This window comes from Typopeltis vanoorti, chromosome 8 (genome assembly GCF_054136105.1).
Source record: "Typopeltis vanoorti isolate ZY-2024b chromosome 8, IOZ_Tvanoo_1.0, whole genome shotgun sequence".
In the NCBI taxonomy this organism is placed as follows: Eukaryota; Metazoa; Arthropoda; class Arachnida; order Uropygi; family Thelyphonidae; genus Typopeltis; species Typopeltis vanoorti.
The window spans coordinates 55,564,109-55,590,180 of NC_143556.1; the positions used below are offsets into that span (position 1 = coordinate 55,564,109).

General features: G+C 34.8%; 1 protein-coding gene across 7 annotated transcripts in view; it reads right to left on the reverse strand.

Moving 5' to 3' along the window:
* The window catches only part of LOC150104005 (uncharacterized), a 534,288-nt gene that overhangs the window by 357,908 nt on the left and 150,308 nt on the right, over positions 1–26,072 (reverse strand). For all 7 annotated transcript variants that reach the window (XM_090397243.1, XM_090397238.1, XM_090397241.1 and 4 more), the window contains exons 8-10: positions 8,003–8,100; positions 5,669–5,738; positions 2,839–2,962 (exon numbers count right to left, since the gene is read on the reverse strand). In XM_090397243.1, the coding sequence (XP_090253369.1) occupies positions 2,839–2,962; positions 5,669–5,738; positions 8,003–8,100 (292 nt within the window). The remainder of the gene's footprint in view (positions 1–2,838; positions 2,963–5,668; positions 5,739–8,002; positions 8,101–26,072) is intronic.

The following is a 26,072-nucleotide window of genomic DNA, read 5'->3' on the forward strand; positions in this document are numbered from 1 at the left end:
GCATCAATTTATTACTATGGATGAGACTTGGATTCACCATTACACATCAGAATGCAAACAGCAGTTAAAACAGTGGACAGAAGCCGGTTGTTCAGCACCAAAGAAGATAAAGTCGGTTCTATCAGCAGGAAAGGTCATGGCATCAGTGTTTTGGGATGCTAAAGGCATTATGTTTATTAATTATATTGAAAAGAGTAAATCAATAATTGGAGAATATTATTCAGATCTTTTAATTAGATTAGACGAAAAAATTCATGAGAAAAGACTCGGTTTGCAGAAGAAAAAAAATTATCATCTTTCATTAGGACAATGCACCTGCTCACAAAGATGTTTTGGCAATGGGAAAATTAAGGGATCTGTACTATGAATTGTTGGAACATTCGCCCTATTCCCCAGACTTGGCTCCCTCTGACTTCTGTCTCTTCCCAAAACTAAAATTCTTCCTCGCTGGTCAGCATTTTTCTTTGAATCAAGAGGTGATTGCAGCTGCAGAGGGGTATTTTGCAGGTCTTACTGAGAATCACAACAGGGACGGGATAATGGAGGTGGAGCATTGCTGGAATAAATGTGTTAGTCTTAAGGGAGATTATGTTGAAAAATGAAAAATAAAAATAATTTTGAAATGATAAATTTGTTTTTTCATTGTTAGGCCGAGAACTTGTTAGACCACATTCATATATATATATATATATATATATATAAATATAAAAACATATAGAGGGATCCTCAAATATATAAATGATCCCTGCATCCTACAAGGGAGGATCTGAACCAAATTTTTTTGAGCAAGGGAGTTTTTTTTTTTTTTTTTTTTTAGCCAACTAGGCTTATAGAATACTAAGGGGAAAAAAATCTTCTGATCTAATAGATAAGCTTTGGTGTTGGACAGTAAATTCATAATTTACTTTAAAGATACTGCAACACCACATGAACTAAATTATAAAAAAGATGTTTATTACCTGGCTTATATTTTGCTGTATGTATACAAGTTAATTTACCTGGCAAAGAAAAATCTACAAATGGACTAATGGTACTTCCCCTTGTAGCCAAGTTTTACATGGAACACTTTGAAAACAAATACTTACCACAGCTACATACAAGCCCTTAGTGCAGATTATGTGTTTGCCATTTGGCCCCATGGGGGGGGGGGAGATTTTGGATTCTTTTGTTACTTACCTAATCATCCAACACCCCTAAATTCACTTCAAGATAGAAAAATAATCTAATAACTGTTTACCGTTTCTTGACATGTTAGTCACCCACCATTCATATGGTTCACTATTTTTTTCCATTTATTGAAAGCCAACACACACACACACACACAGGAAGATATCTATATAAACAATCACATCGTCATCCAGTCAAATAGTATGGTATACTAAAAACACTTACACACACTAAGGCTATTTGTTCTAATGATGCAGCTCTTTCCACAGAACTTAAATATCTTTGCCATACTTTCCTACAAAAGTAAAAAACGGCTACAGCTCCTACAAAATAGATAAACTAGTACATAGCCCTCCTACTTCTCCCCCCCCCACCCAAACACTCAAGAACAAAACATCACCACTCCTATTCTCTAAGTCCAGGGTACATCTGAATAGATAGCCAAAGTACTACTAAAATATGACATTCACATCACATTCAAACCACATGTTAAATTAACAACCGTGATCTGCTCTCCTAAGGATAAACTCCATCCCCTAACATATCCTGAAGTGCATGAAGTTCCCTGTGACTTGGCCTAATATGGAAAGACAGGAAGATCTGTTAACATCTGCCTAGGAAAACAGAAATACATTTGCCACCATTATTATTATGGAAAGTCTGAACTGGCGGATCATACTTTGGACACCCTTTCATACAGGATAAGATGGAAGAAAACAGAAGCAATGGCTATGAAACATTCTCCTAATCTGAAGAGGTATAGCTGTCTGCATTAATTTGACAAAAATTTGAGAGACTTAAGATCAATTCCTACATAACTGTAATACTCTTTTGTCTGTTACAATTTGAATTGTTTCAGTTACTCATGTCATGTGTAAACTATAGCATGTTGTTTTCTGCTCTGAAGATGCTGGCTTGAAATCCAGTGAAATATAAGCCAGTTAATAAACATCTTTTTTTATACGCGTGGATAGGCTTATGTGTTCGTCAGACATGTTGTAATAGGTTTCACGGTATAAAAAGAACACAGATGGTTAAGAAAATAACTATTTATTAACTTAAAAGCTAATATTTCGCTGGTATTATATCCAGCATTTTCAGAGCACACAACACAAAGTTTGTTGTGTGCTCTGAAGATGCTGGATATAATACCAGCGAAATATTAGCTTTTAAGTTAATAAATAGTTATTTTCTTAACCATCTGTGTTCTTTTTATACCGTGAAACCTATTACAACACATCTTTTTTTATAATTTAATTCATTTGGTGTTATAATACCATTAAAAGAAGATATGAATAATTCTGCTAGCCTGAATAGATAGCATTTCCATTGCCTAAGTGGCAGGTCTTGAATTCAAACTCACATGGTGTAGATATTAACAAATGTCTTTTGGTGACAGATGCTTTTTAAGGTGTAAGACTACCCTGTTTATTGAATCCAGGCAGATATGGCTTGAAAAAAAGTTGTATTTGGGGCTTACAGGTTAGCTTACCCTCAATCCAAGATACAAATGTGCTATAGATCAGCAACCTTTCATGGGTAGGATTGTTTCAAAACATGCTGTAGATAACTGTTATCAAGCATCATTGAGTAACATACCGATAAATTTTGCTACCCATTTTACATTAACAGTAAACTATACCAACAAAAGATACAATGAAATTACTTAACTGATTATAATTTTTCTTGATGAACAATAAATAACAGCCATTCCTATTGGATATGTTTCTTCACTTTTATAAAGTGGGAGTTCTGCACGACCTGTATCTTCAAGAAGCCACTGTTCCCAAACAGCCTATAGAGATATAAATAAACACATAATGTATAAAAACAATGTTTTGTTTTGTTTTCTTATTTAGATAAAACTGCCTTATGCATTATTTCTAAATAAGCAATGTTTACTGCAAAATGATCATCTTTACTATCAAAATCCCAGTAGTGTTATTCCAAATTCTATTAACTCAATGCAAAGCACTGATGATGATGCACAACATATATCCTCACATTGTCAGGCCAGTCTTACTTTTGTGCAGGTTGATCCCATTTCATAAATCAGACTCTGGTGACCTTTGCAATGTTTGCTGTAACAAAAAAACATCTCCAGTCTAGATGGAGTAAATGCAAACTAAACTGGTAGTAGATGACCTCCATGTCTTATTGAGTCACACTGTTTACTGAAAGCCCAAAGAGACTGATCCAATGTTTAGTTGTATTCAGAATAGGGACATCCTTATATTCCCCTCTCTTTTTGCCTTCTTATATGATATTTGTATGACATCACTGAAGGGTATACCAAAAACTTCACAATGTACTTCATTAACTAATGAACACTAATATATTTCTTAATGATGGTTTAAAATAGCAGATTCAAAGTTTGGTCTTCAGAGCAGGTGGACCTAGCTTCTAGAATATACTAAACATACTGTGAAGATCCAGCATCATTTCTATTCAATGGTACATTAGCAAAACAGTTCCACAGGCTAGCTGCTGAACAGTACATTACTGAATCTAACAGTAATGCATCCAGAGGTCTACAAGATGACTCTTAACCAGATGGCACATAATTCTGCTTCCACCAGACTTGGTAGAGGGAGCCCAAGTAGTGGGAGAAAGAGAGAGAAACTGCTGAAGCCATACTATAACTAAAAGACCAGGAACTCTCTGTATAAGCAGCATGTACAGAGTCCATCACCTTACATGAGTGTTCATTACTTGTTTCTTAAAGCAGAAAAGTTATAGTAACACTGTAGATAGAAACAAACCTCCTGAAAAGAAAAAAAAAAAAAAAAAAAAAAAAAAAAGTCAACATCTATTTTATTATATATCCTAAATACATACAAATCATGTGCACCACCACTACTAACAATTACAGACATCCTAGACCTTAGCTGTTGAAAGTTTTTCCACTTGATTATACTATAAATTAAAGATACCAAGAAATTATATGCTTGGTTTAATCCTTTATCCAAGTGTAATTTGCACTTGAAGTATTTTCAGGACTGGGGCAACTCATGGTAAAAGTGGTATGACCTCACATCGCTTGCCTTAGTATCCCATAATGCAAAGCACATCTCCTTGCAGACATGTATAATGCTATGCATTATGGGAAGGGTCATTTACCCAGACCGCTTTCAACCTTTATTGAGGTCTCATCAGTGGGAGTCAGACCCAGAGGTGATACTAAGGTTGAAGTAATGTAGAAGTCATATTTTCATATACAAGTTGCCAAAAGGTGTCACACCTTATTATTATAATACTATAAAGGATTAATCCTTTATATACTTAGTTTAAACCAAGTATATAATTTCTTGGTATCTTTAATTTATAGAATAACCAAGTAGAAAAACTTTCAACAACTATCTCTAATCCAGAGTATTATAATAATAAGGTGTGACACTTTTGGCAACTCATATATGAAAATATGACTTCTGCATGACTTCAACCTTGGTATCACCTCTGGGTCTGGCTCCCACTAATGAGACCTCGATAAAGGTTGAAACTGGTCTGGGTAGCAACCCTTCCATAATGCACAGCATTATACATGTCTGCAAGGAGATGTGCCTTGTATTATGGAATACTAAAGCAAGTGATGTGAAGTCATGCCACCTTTACCACGAGTTGCCCCAGTCCTGAAAATACTTCAGGCACAAACTTTATTTGCTTACACTTGGATAAAGGATTAAACCAAGTATATAATTTCTTTGTATCTTTAATTTATCCTAGACCTTCTATTACTAACTGAATCTCAACTTGAGGCTACAATATCCACTGACCAAATTATACTCTATATGGCTTCTAACACAACAGTGATACTTGGAAATTTGTGAGGTTAGACAACATTCCAAATCCTCTATTTCTGATGTTTGCTGGTATGGTTCCATTGTATTTCAATTGCTATATCTACCACTCCTCGAATTCTAAAAATCATTCAATATATACATTCAATATGGAAAGAATATATGATATTCTTTCCATAAAGCTGAACTTTATGCAATTCAACTACCCAAACAGCAAGATGATCTTCCTTAGAAACTTGGATATCTGCAACTCCAAGTGAATTATTTTTTACATTTCCACTTACCAAGCTGGAAGAGATGTCCAAATATTTGTTCTAAACAATGACTTATGCAAATCATTTGTTTAGTGCATTAAAACTATGGGTTAGAAATCCAGAAATCCCAATCAAGAGACCAAACATTTAACTTTTTAAGTACTTCAGGACATCAATAATCAATGTGGTGGGCACACACAAGATTATTATTATAATATTCAAATACCACCTGAAGAAATTAACAAACATCCATGATATACAGTAAGATTTGTACATACAGCATGTTGGATAGAGAGTGGCAGTGCTCCATTCAGTCAATCATGCAAGCAATCCTAATCAGGGATGCGATATTATTGGAAATTACATGTAATTTAACAACACAGCAAATACAGAAGTTCCAAATTGCTAATTCTAACTGAATGCATACCATGTTTCACAGCAAATACATACCTTATTTTCAGAATTATTTCCTAATATTGCTGTTTCCAAAGAACTGCTAGAAACACACATGAGTATTCCCCTATCCAAAGAAAAATTAAAACATGAAACAAATTACAATAAAATTCTTGTTTATTCATAACTCTCCCTTAGATATAACTTTCTAAAGTTAGAAATCAATGTTTAAGGATACATCATAATAAGGCATAGATAATTTCACTTATGAAGGAGTGTTTTATAAAATAAGATATTATTATTATTATATACTAGGCACCTCTGGGGAATCAAGGCCTCATCAAGAAAGAGTTCTCTGCAATTCATACATAGATACTTATTCCATTTGCTTGACACCATGAAAAGAACTTTTGATCTCAAATGCTTCCTGACCACACTCTTAACTGAGATTTCATTCCTGAAATCTCAGTTAAGAGGAGTGTTCTTAACTCAGTTCTTCCACCCCACTTTCCATGAGCTGCAAAATTTCTATCTATAAAATTACATTACAAACTTGTATTTTCTATCATATCTCTTCTTATAGTTCTCAAACTTTGCAGACTACTACCCTTTCAAGCCAGATAGAATTTTGCTTACCAACTGCTGAACCTTTTCAACTATTCCCTCACCTTCATGAAACCCCCAGGTAACCATATCTGTAATACAGATCTGATCTGAACTTGTAAAACAAAAGAATAACTTCCTTATTCCTACAAACAACTTTTTCTTCAACACTGCAGTTATCTCATGTGATGACTTAACTGTCTTAGCAATGCCTCTAAAACTGTCCACTATTATATCTCACTCTCTAGCCTTGATTAACTACTTGCAAAAATTACCAGTAATAGAATACTTGTCTTATAATGTCTTCCATTCAAAATGCATAGCCTTGATCAGCTATACTAAAATAACACATTAACATTTGAATAGGACTAGTCTGTTTTCTGCCAAAGTGAGTATAATTATTATTCAATTTTGCATGAATGCGATCTTTTTTTTTTTTTTTTTGGTGGGGGTGGTATTTTAGAGATTTATTTTGGCTATGTAGGCATGTACACAAAAGCTTGTTCAAGTGAAAATCTTAGTGGTAGTTCAAATTCAACCTTGGTCAGAGTTGTTTCAATACCTCTCACCACCTTAAAATCAGTGAACTGATATATGCAATATGGATTCTAATAAATCTTCAAAGAAGTATAAATGTTTGTCATTGTGAGAAAAGATATGAAGCAGAAGAAATAACGAAGGATATAAAATTACTGACTGGACTTAGTGAATCAATAGTTCATACCACCAAAAAAACAATAATGAAAAGAAATAAAGAATGATAAAAGTGCCATGGGTATAAAGTAGCTTGAATTTGTTATTTCACCAATGATTATAGAAAAAATGGAAAGCATTCTGACTTCATGGATTTTGCATCAAAATAAAGAAAGCATTCCTTTCCACTCAAGTGATTCAATATTTTTGTCCAAATATTTATGAATCTTTAAAAAGTGATGATGCTGAGGCTAAAATATTTAATGATAATGCTAGGTTCCAGAAATTCAAAGATTGTAATAGCTTCCACAGTGTAAAAATAATGGGAAATGTCATCAAAATTTCACAAGTGTTGAAGGCCATAACTGATGACAAATTATGAATTCAGGCAAGTGTTTAACATGATGAAACTAATCTATTTGGGAATGATTGCCCAACCAACCATTATTTTGAAAATGAAGCAAGGACTACCGAATGCTTCTAGGTCAAATCAAGCGAATCTTCCTGATATACAATGTAAATGTATGTTGTAAAAAAATTTTAAATGATGTCACACACAAGACAGTGTTATATGCCTTCATTAACAAGGTAAAGTCTTAATGCCAAACATGTAGTGAGGATACTCATCTTCAGTGAGTATCCTCACTGAAGATGAGTATCCTCATTGTTTTTCTTGTTTAGCATTTTCTACTTCTTTTTGCAATCAGGTTTTTGTAATTTCACATCATGCTAAGTTACAACATACCTTTATTTTTATTATGTTCACTAGTCAAATAAATCTTCTGTAAATTTATGAATCCCCCACATTACTGTTTTCATTTCTATTCATCTTGAAAACAATCTCTAATGATACATGAATTCTGAGTTGCACAACACTATCACATATCATTACTCACATAATTTCAGGTATTACTGTTTATACATTTCTGTTAGTTGAAATTCAAATAAATAACTTAAGTGATGTTCATGACTATTGTTATAAATATAACCGCTAATTTAATTTAACTGATATTTTCATACAGCACACTTGTTTAAGGGGAATAAATAATTTTTCATCTAGCCAAGTTATTTAAGCTAGATCAGTGAATATCTTACCATTCAGGTTGATGGAGCATCCAATAATGAGGTTTCTGCTGAAATCCTCCTCCAAAACAGATGTCATTATAATTCGTAAAAAGAACATTTGCACCTTTCTGCAAATTTTAAAAAAAAAAAAAAATTAATTAGATTTATAATATATAAACTAGCTAAACAAAAGTCATGGGAGGACTTTGGTAAGAACAACATAGTGTTGAATTTTAAGTGAATAAAATTCATTAGGAATTTATTCAATTATAATTTAACAAGTTAAACCCTACTGTATATTTAACAAGTTAAATATATACTAGGATGCAAGCATATCCTTTCAGGATATGCTTGCATCCTAGTATATATTATATATATCTTGACAAATATAGGATACAATGATTAAGAAAAAAAATTGTGAATATTTCAGTGTAAAAAAAAAAATTGTTTCTACTAGATTGTATATTTGATAGTGAAGTTTGATAAATTTTATATTACTTGTTAAGACTGATACACAATGAACTGCTGTATAAATTGCATGTAACAAAGTGAGAACACAAGGTCATAGTACAAGGGCAAACCATCAGAATAAGAAGTTGCCCCAAGCGGTCTCGCACGCATACGGCATGTGGAGACCTAAGCTGTTCGGAGAAGATGCTACGGAAGCGAGACCCACGTGTACAAAAATAACAGGACGGGTGAACAACTTAGGTTACAGAGAGTACCGGTAGGGGGTTAGTATAAAAGGGTTAGGGACCCCCCCCCAGACACACACACGAGGCTTTTTTCTGGTTTTCTCTTCTCGATCGTCTGGACGTGTAGTTCGGGGGGGGGGTTCTACTCTCACTCCAGGGTAGTAGTCAGAGATGTCGCATAGTAGTTGAAAAGGTTGCGGGTCTCAAGCCCTATGATGAAAGGATAGACATTCTACACAGATAGTAGGCAACTCATGAGAAAGCTCAGCGACTCGGTAGCATGCTACGTGACTGCAGAATCACCTTTCGCCAAGAATGTTCTTGACATAGGCTCGATATACTAGCAACGTGTGGACCAACCAACGATCACAGGAATCCCATCTGTAAAACCGGCAGAAGGGAAATAGTTTGCAGAAAAAGAATCAAGAATCGAAGGGACAAGTATAAAGGATCATCGAGTACTGTATTATAACCTTTTTTGGCAAGTAATGTGTGTGAGGAAGAGAAATTAACTGGAATTTAAGAAGGACTAATTAGAATAAGACAGGACTATAGTGTTTTGATAACAGTTAGATAAAAAGAAAAGGAATGTTCTTTACATGTGCTGATTGATAATTATGTTTTAAAAGGTATTGAAGTGTCTATATTTGAGTAATTTAGTCAAAGTCTGAAGTTTCAATTTTGTTTTATGATCTAAGAATGCTAGATTATGATTCTTTTAGAAAAGTGTTTCTATGATATTCATATTTGCTTAAAATGTATGTAAGTTAATTTGTTTAACATTCTAATAGTAATGATTGATTATTCTTTACACTGTATAACAAAAAATTTGTCAAATAAACCTTTTGCTATTTTTAATTTGATTGCCTGTGTCTAAGAATACGATGCACCACTCATAAATTATTCGAATCTAAGCGGGAGGGAATAAACGATAGTTAAGGTCACGACTGCAAACAAAGGTCAACAGTGAGTACATCTGCAAGTTCACTTCTTGATTGGGAAACTCTTTTCTTAATCTAAGGGTTCTGGGTGGCGCAGCAATAAAAAACAAATTTTCCCAGAACTTTAAGAGAGGCAAATTTGAAAGGTTTTGACACCTAGGAATTGGCTTGTCCCTGAGGCAATTCCTTTGTGTTCTCAATAGTACCACATGACATCCAAGGAAAGGTATACTATACAACATATAGATATATATTTAGAAAATTAGGACATAACAATAGGACATGGCAAGATATTCTGGAGGTTGTTGAAGAAACTCAGAAATGGAGGAAAGAGTGCTGTAAATGCTGTAAAATAAATTAAAGATGATAAAGGTGACATGAAAACAGGAAAAAAAGATATCCTCGAAGTATGGAGTAATGACTTCGAAAAACTGCTAAATGAAACAGTCAATGATAGCACACTGGTAAAAAAACACTGACGAGGCATGCAGTCTGGAATACATATCCATACTTGAAGTAGAAAAAGCCTGAAATGTGGAAGGGCAGCAGAAGTAGATGATATTCGACCAGAAATGCTTAAGTATGGAGGTATAATAGTCTTACAGTGGCTGCACTGCATAGTTCAGAAGGGCTGGACAGAGGGACGAATTCCAGATGATTGAAGTAGAGCTCTCATAGTACCTATATATAAAAAGGGGAAATAAAACTGAATGTGAGAATTACAGAGGCATTTCATTACTGAGTGTTCCTGGTAAGATATATGCAAGTATACTTGAGAAACGGTTGCGATGGATTGTGGAAGAATCAGCTTGGTGAGGAACATGCTCGATTCAGGCCAAATAGAGGCTGTAAGGATCAGAATTTCACTTTTACGACAAATAATTGAGAAATCATGGGAATATAACAAAGATCTGTATTTATGTTTTGTATATCTGGAAAAAGCATATGACAAGGTGCCAAGAGAGAAGCTATTCCAAATGCTACAGTTATATGTTGTCAATGGGGCATTATATCAAGCAATACATAGTCTTTATTTGAGTTGTCAGCGGTTAGAATTGAAGGAAGTACAGGAAGGTGGTTTAATGTTAAATCTGGTGTCAGACAAGGATGCACTTTATCCCTTCTATTATTCATTACATATATGGATCACATTGTGAAAGAAAGTAGTATTAAACCTGATATCAAAAGTGGAGATGTTAATCTCAGATCTTTGGCTTTATGTGGATGATGTTATACTTCTAAATAAATTTGCTACAAGCCTGCAAGATTCCCGGACTAAAGTGAATGACTGATGTAATAGATATAGTATGAAGGTCAGCATTAAAAAGACAAAGACAATGAAAATAGGCAGAAACATTGAAAATATCAACTGCATTATAAATGGAGAACTTATAGAACAATTAAAACATTTCAGCTACTTAGGCACGATTTTTAGTGAAGATGGTAAATTAAATATGGAAATAGACAATAGAATCAACAAACTTGGTATGGTAGGAAGTCAACCGAATAAATTTATATGGAATAAGAGAGAAATTAGTCAAAACACTAAATTAGCTGTATACAAAACAGTGTTCAAATCAATTTTAACTTATGGATCTGAGAGCTGGGTTAGAAGTAAAACACTTGACCAAAGACTAGAGACCACAGATATGAGAGTCCTGAGAAAGATTAGGGGCATGAACAGATGGCATCAACGGCAATATCATATCAAAAATGAGGATGTTAGGAAAGAACTTGAAATTGTCAGCATCCAGAAATGTGTTAGCAGAGCTAATCTCAGGTGGTATGGTCACTTAAACAGAATGGGAGAAGAAAGATTAGCAAAACAAGTGTTCTCTGCCAGGTTGGCAGGAAAACGATCCAGAGGAAGACCAAGATATAGATGGATTGATACAGTAAAAAGTGCCTTAAAAGATAGAAATATAAGATCTGATAATGTTGGAGTCTCGACAGGTAACAGAGTGATTTGAAGGAAAATTGTAGATAAGAAGTTAGTAATGATGCAATTTTTCATGTAGTACTATCATATCCTGTACACCCATTGAGGGTATATATTAGGAATTTGATGATGACGATACATACATACATAGCTCATGGCAAAAAACATGATGTTAAAAAAGAGAATCATGATGTCATTACATATTAACAGGATTGAAGAATTTAAAATATTTTAAGTTAAAAACTTTGTAGGATAACATAGATCTAATCCAAGGAGTTGGAAAATTAAATAAGAGTTAAAAGTATAAAAGTAAAAGTCTTAATATGTTATAAATGGAAAAAAAACCATATATATCATTATAAATTCAGATATGAGTTCATAATCCAGGTCACAGCTTCAGGAGCTGCTTGTAAAAAGTCATTCCAGTCATTCTGATAAGCACGGAAGGTGCATTATTTTACAATATGTTGCATGGTCTGTTGTGGAGCACCACAGTCACATTCTGGAGATGTTTGTCTGTTCCATTTATAGACTATCTCCACATAGGCCATGGTTTGTCCGAATCCTATTTAGTACTGTCCAGGTTTTGCAAGATAGATCTGATCCTGTAATGATTTGATCACTTTTAAAGATGTTATGCAAATGTTCTTTTGTATTTTCCTTCCATGTTTCCTCCTACTTTGATAAAGGATTAAAATTATTTAGCACTAGTTCTTCTACTGCTCATAGAGATGGATGGCAAGATTTCAATCTATTGACATTAAGAGTTGAGAGATCCTGATAAATAGGTAGGTTCGGATTACCAGCAATTTTTTGAAATTCGTGAACTAAAGAATTCAATCTACGTAGTACAGTAGGAATAATGCCTGCTAAAAGAGGTAACCAATATGTTGGAGTCGATCTAATAGAGCCTGTAATTAATCTTAAGGTATTATTCAGTTGAGAATCGATAATCCTGGTGTGAGGGCTATCTAGCCACATACAGGAACACAATATTCAACACTTGAGAATACCAAAGCAAGGGCTGTTGTCTGAAGAGAAGAGGCTCTTGAACCCCAAGTAGTGCCACAGCATCTCTGTAGGATATTATTACGTGTCCTTAGTTTGTATGCCAAGTTTGAAAGATGTTGCCTGAAAGTGAGAGAACGGTCAAGTGTGACTCCCAAGTACTTAGGGAATTTATTATATGGAAGTATAGTGTTGTTCAATTCAATTTTTAGTTTCACATTTGCCAAGTTATTTAGATGAAAACAAGACTTTACTGTTTTGCTCCTATTTAAACAGTCTCCATCTTTTAAAATATTCATCCAGAATAGTTAAGTCAGTTTTCAGAATTTCTTCTGTATGACTTATGCATTTATGCTGTGTAGTTATTGCTATATCGTCAGCATAACAAAATTTCCTTGATGTAGTGGCAGGAAGATCAGATATATACAGATTGAATAATAACGGAGATAAGACAGATCCCTGTGGCAGTCCATTATTTAACTGATGACGATGATGTATATATTATGTTGGTGACTATGGTAGGTATTAAAATGTTTCAATAGACATCAAGAATAAAAGAGGTAAGCCATCTGCAGCTGAGTAGAAAGATGGCTGTGGCATTCAGATCCGATTTACAACCCACAAACACACACACATATTCTTTTGAATTTTTTTAAGGAGGAGAGAAGATTGCTTATATATATATATATATATTATATATATTAGAATGCACACACACACACACACACACACACACACACACACACACACACACACACACACACACACATATTAGAATGTATGAAAAGCTGATATATGTTTTACAAAAAATCATACAAAATAAATAAACAAAAAATCTAGAGTATCGTGGCAAGCCAAGATTCAGATAAGCTAGTAACTTTGCTCTATATCAGGGATGGGCAACCTTTTTAAGTGCCAAAATTGCCAAATCTTTGATGCAAAATTCTCACATGCTCATGTATGAGGAGCAGATTATTATTTGGTGTCTTTTAAATATTGAGAGAACCTTTTCAAATAATCAAAAATCACACTAAAATCAAAGAATATTGTAAGAGTGATTATTGTACGTCATGTAAGATTGAATGAATGTAAAAATTAGTGATGGAATTTTTACTTCCTTCCACCCTGCTAACAGCGCTGATATTTTTTTATTTGCCTTTAAGTGTAATTCTAGCTGCCATATACAGTCACACAATTTAAAAAAATGCAATTTTTAAGATCAGCAAAAGAGTAAATAATAATTCTGAATGTTTTGTTTTTGTTTTTTTATAAAGATCAATCAGACATAAGATTTTTTAAGTTTATCCAATATGTTACGGTGCACAATCTCATAATCATTTTACTTGACTAAAGCACAATAAAAGAAAATAAAATTAAAGATATTGTTTTATTAATTCTTAATCCCTTACGAGTAATACATAAAAATTACAGATAAAATAAAATGTTATTTTATCTACATAATATATTAAACAGAAGTTAATCTTTACAATGTTTTTGGAAATAACATCTGATCAAAACCAGAGAAAGAAAATAGTGGATGTTTTATTTATTTAGCATCAATGAAACTTCTACTGCATCATTGATGACAGATAATTTACATCAGGTTTATATTTTGTAACCTTTAGAGATATGCATGAGCTACTAGTTTCATCTGTATTGCTACTACTCCTATTATGAGACTTAAACAAAGTTCATCACTGAGAACAATGATTCACAAATTATTATTTAAAACTAACTTTTGGATTAAAAGATTTGAAATGAGTAAAATTTTTTTATATAAGATGAAGAATACCAGTAAGTAGGGTTAAGGATTTAGCTAACATAAAAGAGAGGGGGGGGGGGGGATCAGTAGCATCTAATATGGGACAGAGAGAGTTAATGGGTTTATGAATTTTTGGCAATTCATATATCGAGAGATGGGGAAGGGCTAAATGGTTTGAGTTTTTTTACTATTTCAGAAGGCCTAGATGTGACATTTTTTGACCTGCTGACTTTAAACAGCTTTTCTCTTGGAACTTTTTATGTCTTGTTCAGATATACAAAACTTAAATATAGATCCTTGCTATATTCCCATGATTTCTGAACTATCTTTTTTTTAAAGTGAAATTCTGATCCCACCAACTCCTGTTTAATCTGAACCCAATTTGTCTTGTTCTCCACGTTTCTCTCTGAAAAATTTTCTTAGCCTCTTCTCAAGTATGATTGCATAAATCTTGCCTGGAACACCAAGTAGGGAAATTCCTCTGTAATTCTTCATACAGTTTTATTTTCTTTTTTATAGTTGGGTACCACGAGAGTTCTACTTCAATTATCTGGAATTTCACATGCCTTCTGAATTATGCTGTGTCACAGTAAAATGTTTGTCTCCAGAATTGACAATATCATCAAATGCCAACTACTCTAGCTGCCTTACCACAATTTAGGGATTTTTCTACTTTCAAGTTCAATGTTCTCCTTGCATTTCTCCTGAATATTTTCTACTTCACCATTCTTACTTATTGTTTCATTTAACAGTCTTCCAAAATAATTACTCCAAAAATCTAGGAATTTTTATCTTTAAGGTTTTCATGTCACTTTTATCATCTCGGATTGCTCTTACAGTACTCCTTCCTAAATTTCTAAGCTTTTTAAATAGCCTCAAGAATGTTTTGACACTTGCCTAATATATAAAGTATATATTCCTGCCGAGCTTTCTATGGTTAAGAAGTTCGATATAATTATTCCGGTTTTGTGACCACATGTTTATTAAAGAAAACTGTTTTTAAAACTAAACAAGTAATAAAACAACACCCAACAAGTTTCGTTAGTTGTCAAACTAACATCTTCAGGGGTAAAGAGAACTAAAAGTTTAAGCATGAACTACTAGAAATTACGAAAATTAGTTCATTTGTTGGTATTGTGAACATCAAAACAGTTCATTAAAAAACCGAATAACACATCTATACAACCGTTAATGCATAATAGCTGGAGACAGTGCTATTTGTTGTTGCATCCTTGGTTCACACTCACTCTGTCTGAGGTCTGAAATTCGTAAATTTTTAATAAACGATGACCAAACTTGATTTAAAATCAAACCTTGGTTTTTGTTGGAATTTGTAGGAATTGCGTAGAAATTTTAATCATATTTGCCGTCTCTTTGAATTTTCTTGTGAAACAATTCTTATCCATATAGGACATGTCTGTTCTATCCCAGAGTACATCATGACTGGTAGAGGTTGTGTTAAATGGCAATCCTGATTTATGTTCTCTCTTATTTTGTAAGTCCTTTTGATGTTCGCTCATGCGGATTTCTCCCGATCTCCCCGTCTGGCCCACATAGCAGATACCACAGGAACAGTGAATATTATAAACCCCTGGTTTTTTCATTGGATGATGTGGAGGTTTTGGAGGATGAAGAGATCTTGATATTTTTTCAAGTGGCAGGAAAGTCACTTTCGTGTTGTATTTGTAAAGAAGTTTGGCTAATTTATCTATTACATTCTTGATATAAGGAAGGGTGACTGCGTTCTTGAAATCGTGGCTGGAAAGGACTCTCCTACCTCAAATCTGGCAAAACACCTTACAAACTTGATTTTACCACATATAGGAAAAACACTATCATTCATTAAGAAAAGCACAGACTTCACAAAAGATATACACATAGATCCTTCAAAACATATTAGCGAGTTTAGATGTAGTCAGCCTTTCACAAAGATTCCAAGAAATGAAACAGTACACATCCCAGAAAATCTCTTCCCGCTGAACATTGTACAGCTTTACATTGCATAAAAAACATGTTCTTCCTTTACCAAGAAACTCTGGGAACAAAAGAGAAGGACTAGCAATGGGTTCACCCCTCTCACCAGCTCTAGCAAACCTCTATATGGAAAATTTTGAAAATAAGGCTTTACAAAACTGCACAAAAAACCAAAAATATGGCTCCGCTATGTGGACGATATCTTCATCATTTGGCCAGGAACAGCACTAGAACATACTACATTTCAAGACTATCTTAATAACTAGATGATAAGTAGTAATCCGGAATAATCGTGTATAATCTGTACGAGTCGAGTATAGTGATGGAGGCTATACTATGCGGAAAGTGACGTCAGAACAACTACCTGGAATAGGGTAACCTAACAGATTAGGGAGAGTGTAGGATCACCCAAGGGGCATAAATGGTGGGGGGGTTCGTGGATAAAAAACACATTGAATAGAGGGCGCCCGAAAGGGTGAATAAAAGACGATGCACACCATATTACGGGGCTTTTTCTTCTTCGGTTCCTGGATTTCAGTTTTAGGAGTTTTGTCGGGGGTGGATTCGTGAGAGAGAGCGGTGGGTCGACTACAGTGATGTTGGACGACGAGGGCTAGTCGTGACAATGCTTGAGGATTTCCAAGTGAAGCTGGTCGTGTTACGACGGACTATGCAGAATCAAGCCTTCGAATAAATCCACATTGAGGAGAACGGAGAAAATTTCCTGCGGAGTGGCAGACAGCATGCCACAGTCCAGAAATGATTCAAAGAAAAGCGTAGTGCATTGCCAGGCTCAAAGATGGCTGATAACTATAAAGTAAGGTAATCCAGATCTACATGAGAGGGCGGCATGAAATCAGAAAGGATCCAGTAATGTAAAGAATTTCATTCAATGTAAAAAAATCGCTTAGAAGAATAAGAATTTTGTGTATACTGTAAACTAAGGACACTAATAGAGAACTTTTAAGTGAGAATTTGATTGAATTAGTTAAGACCACGTGGAACAAAGAAGAATTGTTGATAGGCAGTATTTTGATTGAGAATGGCTAGGCTTGACTAATGAGATTTACAATTAAGATGGTTATTGATAAAGTATTAATGAAAATGTTCTGTGAATAACTTGTGAAAGGAATTATATCCTAGTAGTTATGCTTACATTTAATCTTATCCTTACTCAAATTCACTGTTGTGTTTAGTATGAACCTTAACTTAGAGTAAGTTTTGTTCTATTGAGTATTTGAATTTTCTTAACTGTAAATGTTTTATGCTTTTCCAATAAACATATTTTGTACCTTATACCTGAGTCTATGCCTGATTACGAATTCAAATCACCACTTATGAAATAGAACCTTTTGGCAGGAAGGAATTAGATATTATTGCTTAAGTGAGATTCAGGTCACGACTGCTAACTGAATCTGCACAGCGTTAGCGTAAGATTAATTATTGTGTGTATCCCCTTAGAATTTAGAATTATTTCCCTGAACAAGAGTCTCTTCTGTTATAGGATATTGGCTGGCACAGCATAAAAATAAATTTTGCCAATATCTGAAAAGGAAATAGTACTGAATTAATATTTTAAAGGCACAACAGTAGATTAGAAAGCGGGCTATTTAGAGGTAGAACAAGGTAAAATATAGTGAAAACAACAAGGTTAAATATGTTACTGTTACTTACCTGCAGGCGATTGGTGGGTCCTGTTGTTTCTTGTTTCTAGTTGGTTGTTATCATTCACTGTGGAGAAATTTGAATATGTCCGTTGGTTTCATCGATCTTTTAGTCTTTGAAATTTGGAAATGAGGTTTTCTTTCTTCGTTTGAAGGATATGGTTTGCCATGTTGTCTGTAATATTTTCCAGAATCATCCAGATATCTGCATTTAAGTAACTTGAAAGTTCCGATTTTACAATTTGTAGATGGTTTTGAGTAACAGCTAAATTCTTTCTAGTAGCCATCTGTTCTCTGAGTAGCGCTTTCTCCATGCAGTGGTATATTTGTTGTGCCTTTGTTAAGGTGAATTTTCTCTTTAGTTTGATGCAATTTGGAAAGATATTGCTGTCAATACACCGTTTTAAAAAAGCCAGTCGATTGATCAAACCAAAAACATCAATCTTCAGCTTATCTTATTGATTACATCACTTGTGGGTCGAATCTCCATGAATTATCATAATCCTTTCTTTTAGTGTTGCACGGTGATCAGCATTCATTTTAGAAATTATGGACTTTATAACAATGTTATAAATAACTCTTTTAATTTCCTGACGTTTTGATCTTCATATTAAGATTATCATCTGGAGCATATACAAATATACAGGTAAACTGAGTTACATTACATACAGTAAGCTACAGAAACAATGATTTGATCACAGGTTATTCCACTGGCATGACCTCTAGTGGGGAAAAAAAATTAATTATTTAGAAACTACATCAAGCTAAATTCTATTTATGATAACATGAATAAACATTCTTTCTTATAGATAGTTTTCTTTCGGTTAACAATGATGTCCTATTTTTAGCATTACAATTGTTATTTTTGATTTAGGATCCTGGATTATCTACAGTCCTGTTTTAGTTATTCTTAGAGAGGAAGGTTCCGTGGGTCGAATATGTGCCTTCCATATGTTTGGGATTTTTAGATTCCCATCATTATTGTTCAGATTGGGTAGGTTGATAATAATCTAGTGCTTTTCCAGTCAATTCTATGTAAGGTGTTCAAGGGCATGATCAGAAAGGCCAGCTTCACCATAATTATTATATTTAATGTGTCGTTTATGTTCCTTTTGTCTGATAGGAATTGTGCATCCTGTTTCCCCTATATATGGTATGTTACAGGTACAATAAATAGTCTTCCTTCTGGCAATCTTTCCTTCACTGTTTACCAGAAACAGACACATACTAGCCAATATATACACATAAACTCCTACCAAACAAAAACTAAGTATCATTAATACTCTAAAAAACAGGGCTCTGACGATCTGCTCCAGTGAACATGCACTGAAAGACGAATTTAAAGTTATGGACTTTACAAAAAAAATGGTTACAAGCCAAAGCACTATTAACAAAATTCTCTACAAGACCTCAATAAAAAACAAAGACAAACCAGACTACAATAAAACTATAACCATTCCTTACATTAAAGGGACATCAGATAAAATAAACAGAAAATTACAAAAATACAACCTCAAAGCCACCTTTAAACCTCCTGCAAAATTAAAAAGCTTACTCAACTCATCCAAAGACCCACTCCCTCTGCTGGCCTACCCTGGAGTATACCGTATTTATTGCACCTGTGACATACAATATATATTGGAAACAGGACGCACAATTCCTATCAGACAAAAATATAAATGACACATTAAATATAATTATTATGGTGAAGCTGGCCTTTCTGATCATGCCCTGAACACCTTACATAGAATTGACTGGAAAAGCACCAGTTGTCTACATCACCAAAACATGGTATGAACACAAATTTAAGGAAGCCTGTGAGATTATTATCAACCACCCCAATCTGAACAATAATGATGGTCTAAAAATCTCAAACATATGGAAGGCACATATTCAACACAAGGAACCTTCCTCTCTAAGAATAACTACAGGGTGTCCCAAAATTCACGCAAGAAGTAATTTTGATAGAAAACACAGGTTTTTAATTAAAAATTGTAATTTCTTATTGATTCATAAAGTATACAGTATAGGGTTATGCATGGAATAGCATATCAGGTAAATGGCCTCCACGGCTTTGCTGGCACATATGCACTCTTTTGTCAAAATTTTCCATGACCGTTTTGCATAAATGTGGCTGAATTTCGTTGATACAGTGCTCAATTTCCTCCTTCAAGGCGTGGGTGGTCATGGGCTTGTTGGCTTAGACTTCAAAAAACCCCAAAGAAAAAAGTCCAGCGTTAAGTCACATGATCTGGGCAGCCAATTCTGATCACCAAAACAGGAAATTACACGACCAGGAAATGACTCATGCAGTAATTGAATTGTTTCTCGGGCTGTATGGCATGTGGCATTGTCTTGTTGAAACCACATGTCGTCCACATCCATATCTTGCAATTTAGGCACAAAAAACTGGATTATCATGTCGCGATAGCGAGCACCATTAACTGTTATTGCCTTACCAGCCGCATTTTCGAAGAAGAATGGATCGATGATGCCTCCAGCCCAAAATCCGCACCAAACATTGACACATTGTGGATGCATTTGTTTCTCAACAATCACTTGTGGATTTTCTGAACCCCAAATGCGACAATTTTGTCGATTAACGAAGCCATCAAGATGAAAATGGCCTCATCGCTGAAGATGATTTTGTTCGAAAAATAAGCATCCACTTGTTGTTGTTCCATAATCCATACAACGAACTCTCTTCGCTGTGTGTGGTCAGTAGGCTTCAGTTCTTGAGTCAATTGAACTTTGTAAGCATAAAGATGCAAATCTTTCGTGAGAATACACTGTAGAGAGCTTCTCGAAATGCCCAATTCAAGACCACGGTGCCGAATTGATGTTCCTGGACTCTCAGCAACACTCTCACGAACTGCTTCGATGTTTTCTGTTGAACGACTTGTAGAAGGACGGCCAGCGTGTATAAGATCACTAAGTGATCCAGTTTCCTTGAATTTTTTAATTAATCTCTACACAGTTGATGAAGTTAAATCACTATTATGACCATATTTTGTACGAAAATTGCGAACTGTAGCTGCAAAACCTTCATTATTTTTAAAATATTGCTCAACAATGAAAATGCACTATTCTTTCATGTAGCGCTCCATTTTTAATAACCCTGAATTGTCAGCTGTCACGCCGTCTTTTTTTTTCTCGTTGGCAACACTTTACCGCACAAATGGCGCTAAATTTAATCTTGCATGAATTCTGGGACACCCTGTATAAACAGGACTGTAGATAATCCAGGATCCTAAATCAAAAATAACAATTGTAATGCTAAAAATAGGATATATCATTGTTACTGAAAGAAAACTATCTCTAAGAAAGAATGTTTATTCATGTTATCATAAATAGAATTTAGCTTGACGTAGTTTCTAAATAATATTTTTTTTTTTCCAGTAGAGGTCATGCCAGTGGAATAACCTGTGATCAAATCATTGTTTCTCTAGATTACTGTATGTAATGTAACTCAGCTTGTCCTGTATATTTGTATATGCTCCAGATGATGATCTTAATATGAAGATCGAAACGTCGGGAAATTAAAAGAGTTATTTATAACACGGTTGTAAAGTCCATAATTTCTAAAATGAATCTTAACTTACATCCTAACAACAAACTTCACTCTGGAACTAGAAGAAAATAAAAAACTTGCTTTCCTAGACATCCTTATAGAAATAAATTAAAGAAAAAATAGATTATTGTTCTCCATCTATAGAAAATCAACAAACATGTTACTTCACATATCCACCCCAAGCAAAAAATAGGCCTAATAAAAACCTTAAGGGATAAAGCATACAACATCCCCAGTACAAAGAAAAACAAAAAGAAGAAATACAATACTTAACACAGATCCTACAACTGAATGGTTTCAATACTAAGTTAATTAAGAAAATTCTCAATACAGAATCTACAAGAAACTTAAATAAACAAGATTTCAAGAATGCAGTCACCCTTTCTTATATCAAGAATTTACCACAGATAAATTAGCCAAACTTCTCTACAAATACAACATAAAAGTGACTTTCCTGCACTTGAAAAAATATCAAGATCTCTTCATCCTCCAAAACCTCCACATCATCCAATGAAAAACCAGGGGTTTATAATATTCACTGTTCATATGGCATCTGCTATGTGGGCCAGACGGGGAGATCAGGAGAAATCAGCATGAGCGAACATCAAAAAGACGTACAAAATAAGAGAGAACATAACTCGGGATTGGCATTTCACACAACCTCTACCGGTCATGATGTACTCTGGGATAGAACAAACATGTCCTATATAGATAAGAATTGTTTCACAAGAAAATTCAAAGAGGCAAAAAATATGATTAAAATTCCTATGCAATGCAACAAAAACCAAGGTTTGATTTTAAATTCAAGTTTGGTCATTGTTTATTAAAAATTTACAATTTCAGACCTTGGACAGAGTGAGCGTGAACCACAGAACACGACAACAAATAGCATTGTCTCCAGCTAACAAGCATTAATGGTTGTATAGATCTGTTATTTGGTTTTTTAACGAACTGTTTTGATGTTCACAATACCAACAAATGAACTAATTTTCGTAATTTCTAGTAGTTTGTGCTTTAAACTTTTAGTTCTCTTTACCCCTGAAGATGTCAGTCTGACGACAAACGAAACTTGTCAGGTGTTGTTTTTAGTACTTGTTTAATTTTAAAAACAGTTTTCTTTAATAAACATGTGGTCACATAACTGGAATAATTATATACAGTATATATATTTGCTATATTCTTACAAGTCTTTTTAAGAATTTTTGTTTAGCTACTTTTACACACTGCATTGCTTTCCCCCCCCCACACACACAAACAAGAGGTACAACATCCAATAGCACATCACTGGCATGAGAATCTCAGATTGAGGGGGAAAAAAAAAATCAGTTGACATTTTTCTTGAAAAGCTGGAAGTTGGAGTTGTTGGGAAACACATTATGAGGAAGTCTGTTCCAGTAAACAGACGTAGACAGAATAAATGAAAAAGAGGAAAAATAAGTTTGATATGTTTGTAGTTATACTGCAAACGGATGTTGGGGGCAGCTGCTGCTCTTGTATTAACAGAGTCAACAGAAAGTGGACAGATGATGTCTGCTAGATCACTGGAACAGTGTCCGGGAAATATCTAGAGAAGAAACACCAAGATGATGGATATATTGAAAAGATCCTGTGAGGGAAAGATCATTTATAAGCCAAACTTTCCCCTATGTATGTACAGCATCAAGAATATGCAAAGAGTTTCAGGTGCATCATCCCAAATGTGTGAACAGTTTTCTGATGCTGGACAGATTTGGGATTTGTATTGAGAATACAAATGGTGGGAAGTCAATCTTTGCAAGGGACCTTTTGGTCCCTTGCAAAGATTGGCTTCCATGTAGAAGGAGATGAGTTTCTGCTATAAGTCTTCATGAGGTTAAATTTGGATTCGCTGATGGATGTTTTACATTTATTGCATGCTTCAGCATAGGCTGAGGTTCTTGTTGTTGCAAGCCACCTGCCGTAAACTGAGCTTTTTCTTTCAACCGCTTTTATACATCTTCTATTGAACCAGGTCTCTTGGAAAGTGGACAAGAATTTTGGGTAGAATAGGTGATTAAGCCTTCATGCCAGTGAGGATCGTTTCTGAGACTTGCTCAGTGCAGGTGTATGAAAGAAGAGCAGAAGCAACTGTCTGACCACAGAAAGGAAGAGTAGGTAGTTCTGGAAGTCATCCTAACCTTTGTAGCGTCCAAGGACACAAGGTTGGGTGTAATCGGAAGAAAGACATTCAGTGTGAGTGGAAACTTTCACAGGAGAACTGGTTAAAAAAAGATCAAGGGTATTGGGAAAGTGGAGAGGGTTATCAAGAATTCAAGTAAGTAAATATACAATTTACATTAGGTCATTGCTTATAGCAAAAACCTCAGCATCATGTCCAGATTGCAGTGTTGGAAAAAGTGGAGCCAGTTGGAGTTGTATAGTAAGGTCACATAGGTAGATGACTTTCGGATTTGGATAGCTGGACAGAAGATCAAGCGTCATGTATAAGAAGATGAAGAGGCTAGAGTAGTTTTCGGAATTTGAGAAGTAGTAAATGCAACAGATTAATGTTACTGAATGGGAACAAGGAAATGATGAGGCACAGATGGTCAAAATCGGGGATTCTAAATTTTTTCCAGCAAGAAGTGGTCTGTATACTGCAAGTCATGGTTAGCATTTTTTTTTATTTCATATAATAATGGTCCTTCTCAAAAAAATAAAATAATAATAAATAAATAATTAAGTAATTAATTAAAGATGACAAGAAATTATATTCTTGTCATCATTCAAGTTTAAGCAAACTTGGCATCTTTAATTTATAGTATAAATTAAAGTGGAAAAACTTCCAACAACTATCTCTAATCTAGAGTATTTTAGTAATAAGGTGTGACAGCTTTTGGCTACTCCTATATGGAAATATGACTTCCACATGATTACAGAGAGAAACCTGTTTTCCCACAGCGATGGAAAATTGCCGACGTTTTCCTAATTCCCAAACCTGGAAAAAATGCACAGTTTCCTGAAAATTACAGATCAATCAACCTTCTTTCATGCATAGGTAAGATAGCCGAACGTGCTATTCTCACACGGGTTCAAGAGGCAACAGTTATCAACCATATATGAACAATTCGGCTTTAGGAAATATCACTCCACAACACTACAAATTTACAGAGTTATCGAACATATAACCCAAGGGTATGAATGGCACCAACACTCTGGCGCAGTTTTCTTAGACATCACTCAGACATTTGATAGAGTGTGGCATCATGGACTAATTTTTAAACTACACGAAGTTCGTATTCCATTGCCACTAGTTCTACTTACAGAAAATTTAAAATAAAACTCAACGGTATCAGATCCACAGAGAGGAGAATCACGGCCGGAGTCCCTCGAGGCTCTCTGCTATCTCCCCTACTCTTCTCCATATACATGGCAGATCTCCCCAAACTGTCTCCAGCTATCACTGCTCTGTATGCCGACGACACAATCATTATAGCCAGATCCCCCCCGTCCACACCTGGTCACAATCAAGCTGCAGAGAGCAGTCAATGAATTGGAGGATTAGTACACCAAGTGGCGTATCGCAATTAATCCAAACAAAAGCTCTGCAATACTTTTCACCAGACGTAAAGCAGAACCGAATACAAGCATACAAATGTTTGGTAAAATCATCCCTTGGTGCAATTCTACCAAATATCTGGGAATCCATCTTGATAGACGTCTAAACTTCAAGTCACATATGGATAGTGTTGCCCCTAAGGCAAGTCAGACTATAGCACAGCTATATCCACTTTTGAATAGGAACAGCTTCCTAAGCATAACCAACAAAATCCTCCTTTTCAAATCAGTAATCAGACCGCAACTAACTTACGCCTCTCCAACCTGGGGTCACACGACTAAAAGCAACATTAACAGACTTCAGATAATACAGAATAAATGCCTAAAAATGGCATTTAATGCCCCATGGTTCATCAGAAACATCCAGTTACATCAAGAAGCCAATCTTCCAGATATTAAGACCTACATGACAAGCATTGCGGAGAAATTCTTCACAATCATGGATAATCACCCAAATCAGCTAGTTCGACAGGCAGCGGACTACAAGCCCTCAGATCGTTTCAAACATAAAAAACCGAAATCCTCCATCGCAAGAGAAAGCTGATACAGCCTCAATGCTCACAATCAATGAGTGGGTAAATTACCAACAATAATCTCATCACCCACAATCTAAAATCCAGATGAAGGGATAAAGAGTCAAGGACTCAGTCCATCAACCAATTAAGTTCAAAGTTCAAAGAGAAACCTGTGGAGAATTCATGACTAAAATTAACACACGTGAACCACAGTAGTAGGTTTTTTATTATGTAAATATTTCATCCTAGGTATCTTAGGACATCATCAGTACAGTAGAACAATACTAGGAATGACACAAAGGATAGGGTGCGTACGTACAATGGAATCCAAATTGCGTGCAGTGGCGCGTTGTGGCCTGAACTTAAATTAGTGAATGAAATATTTACGTAATAAAAAACCTACTACTGTGGTTCACGTGTGTTAATTTTAGTCATGACTTCTACATTACTTGCCT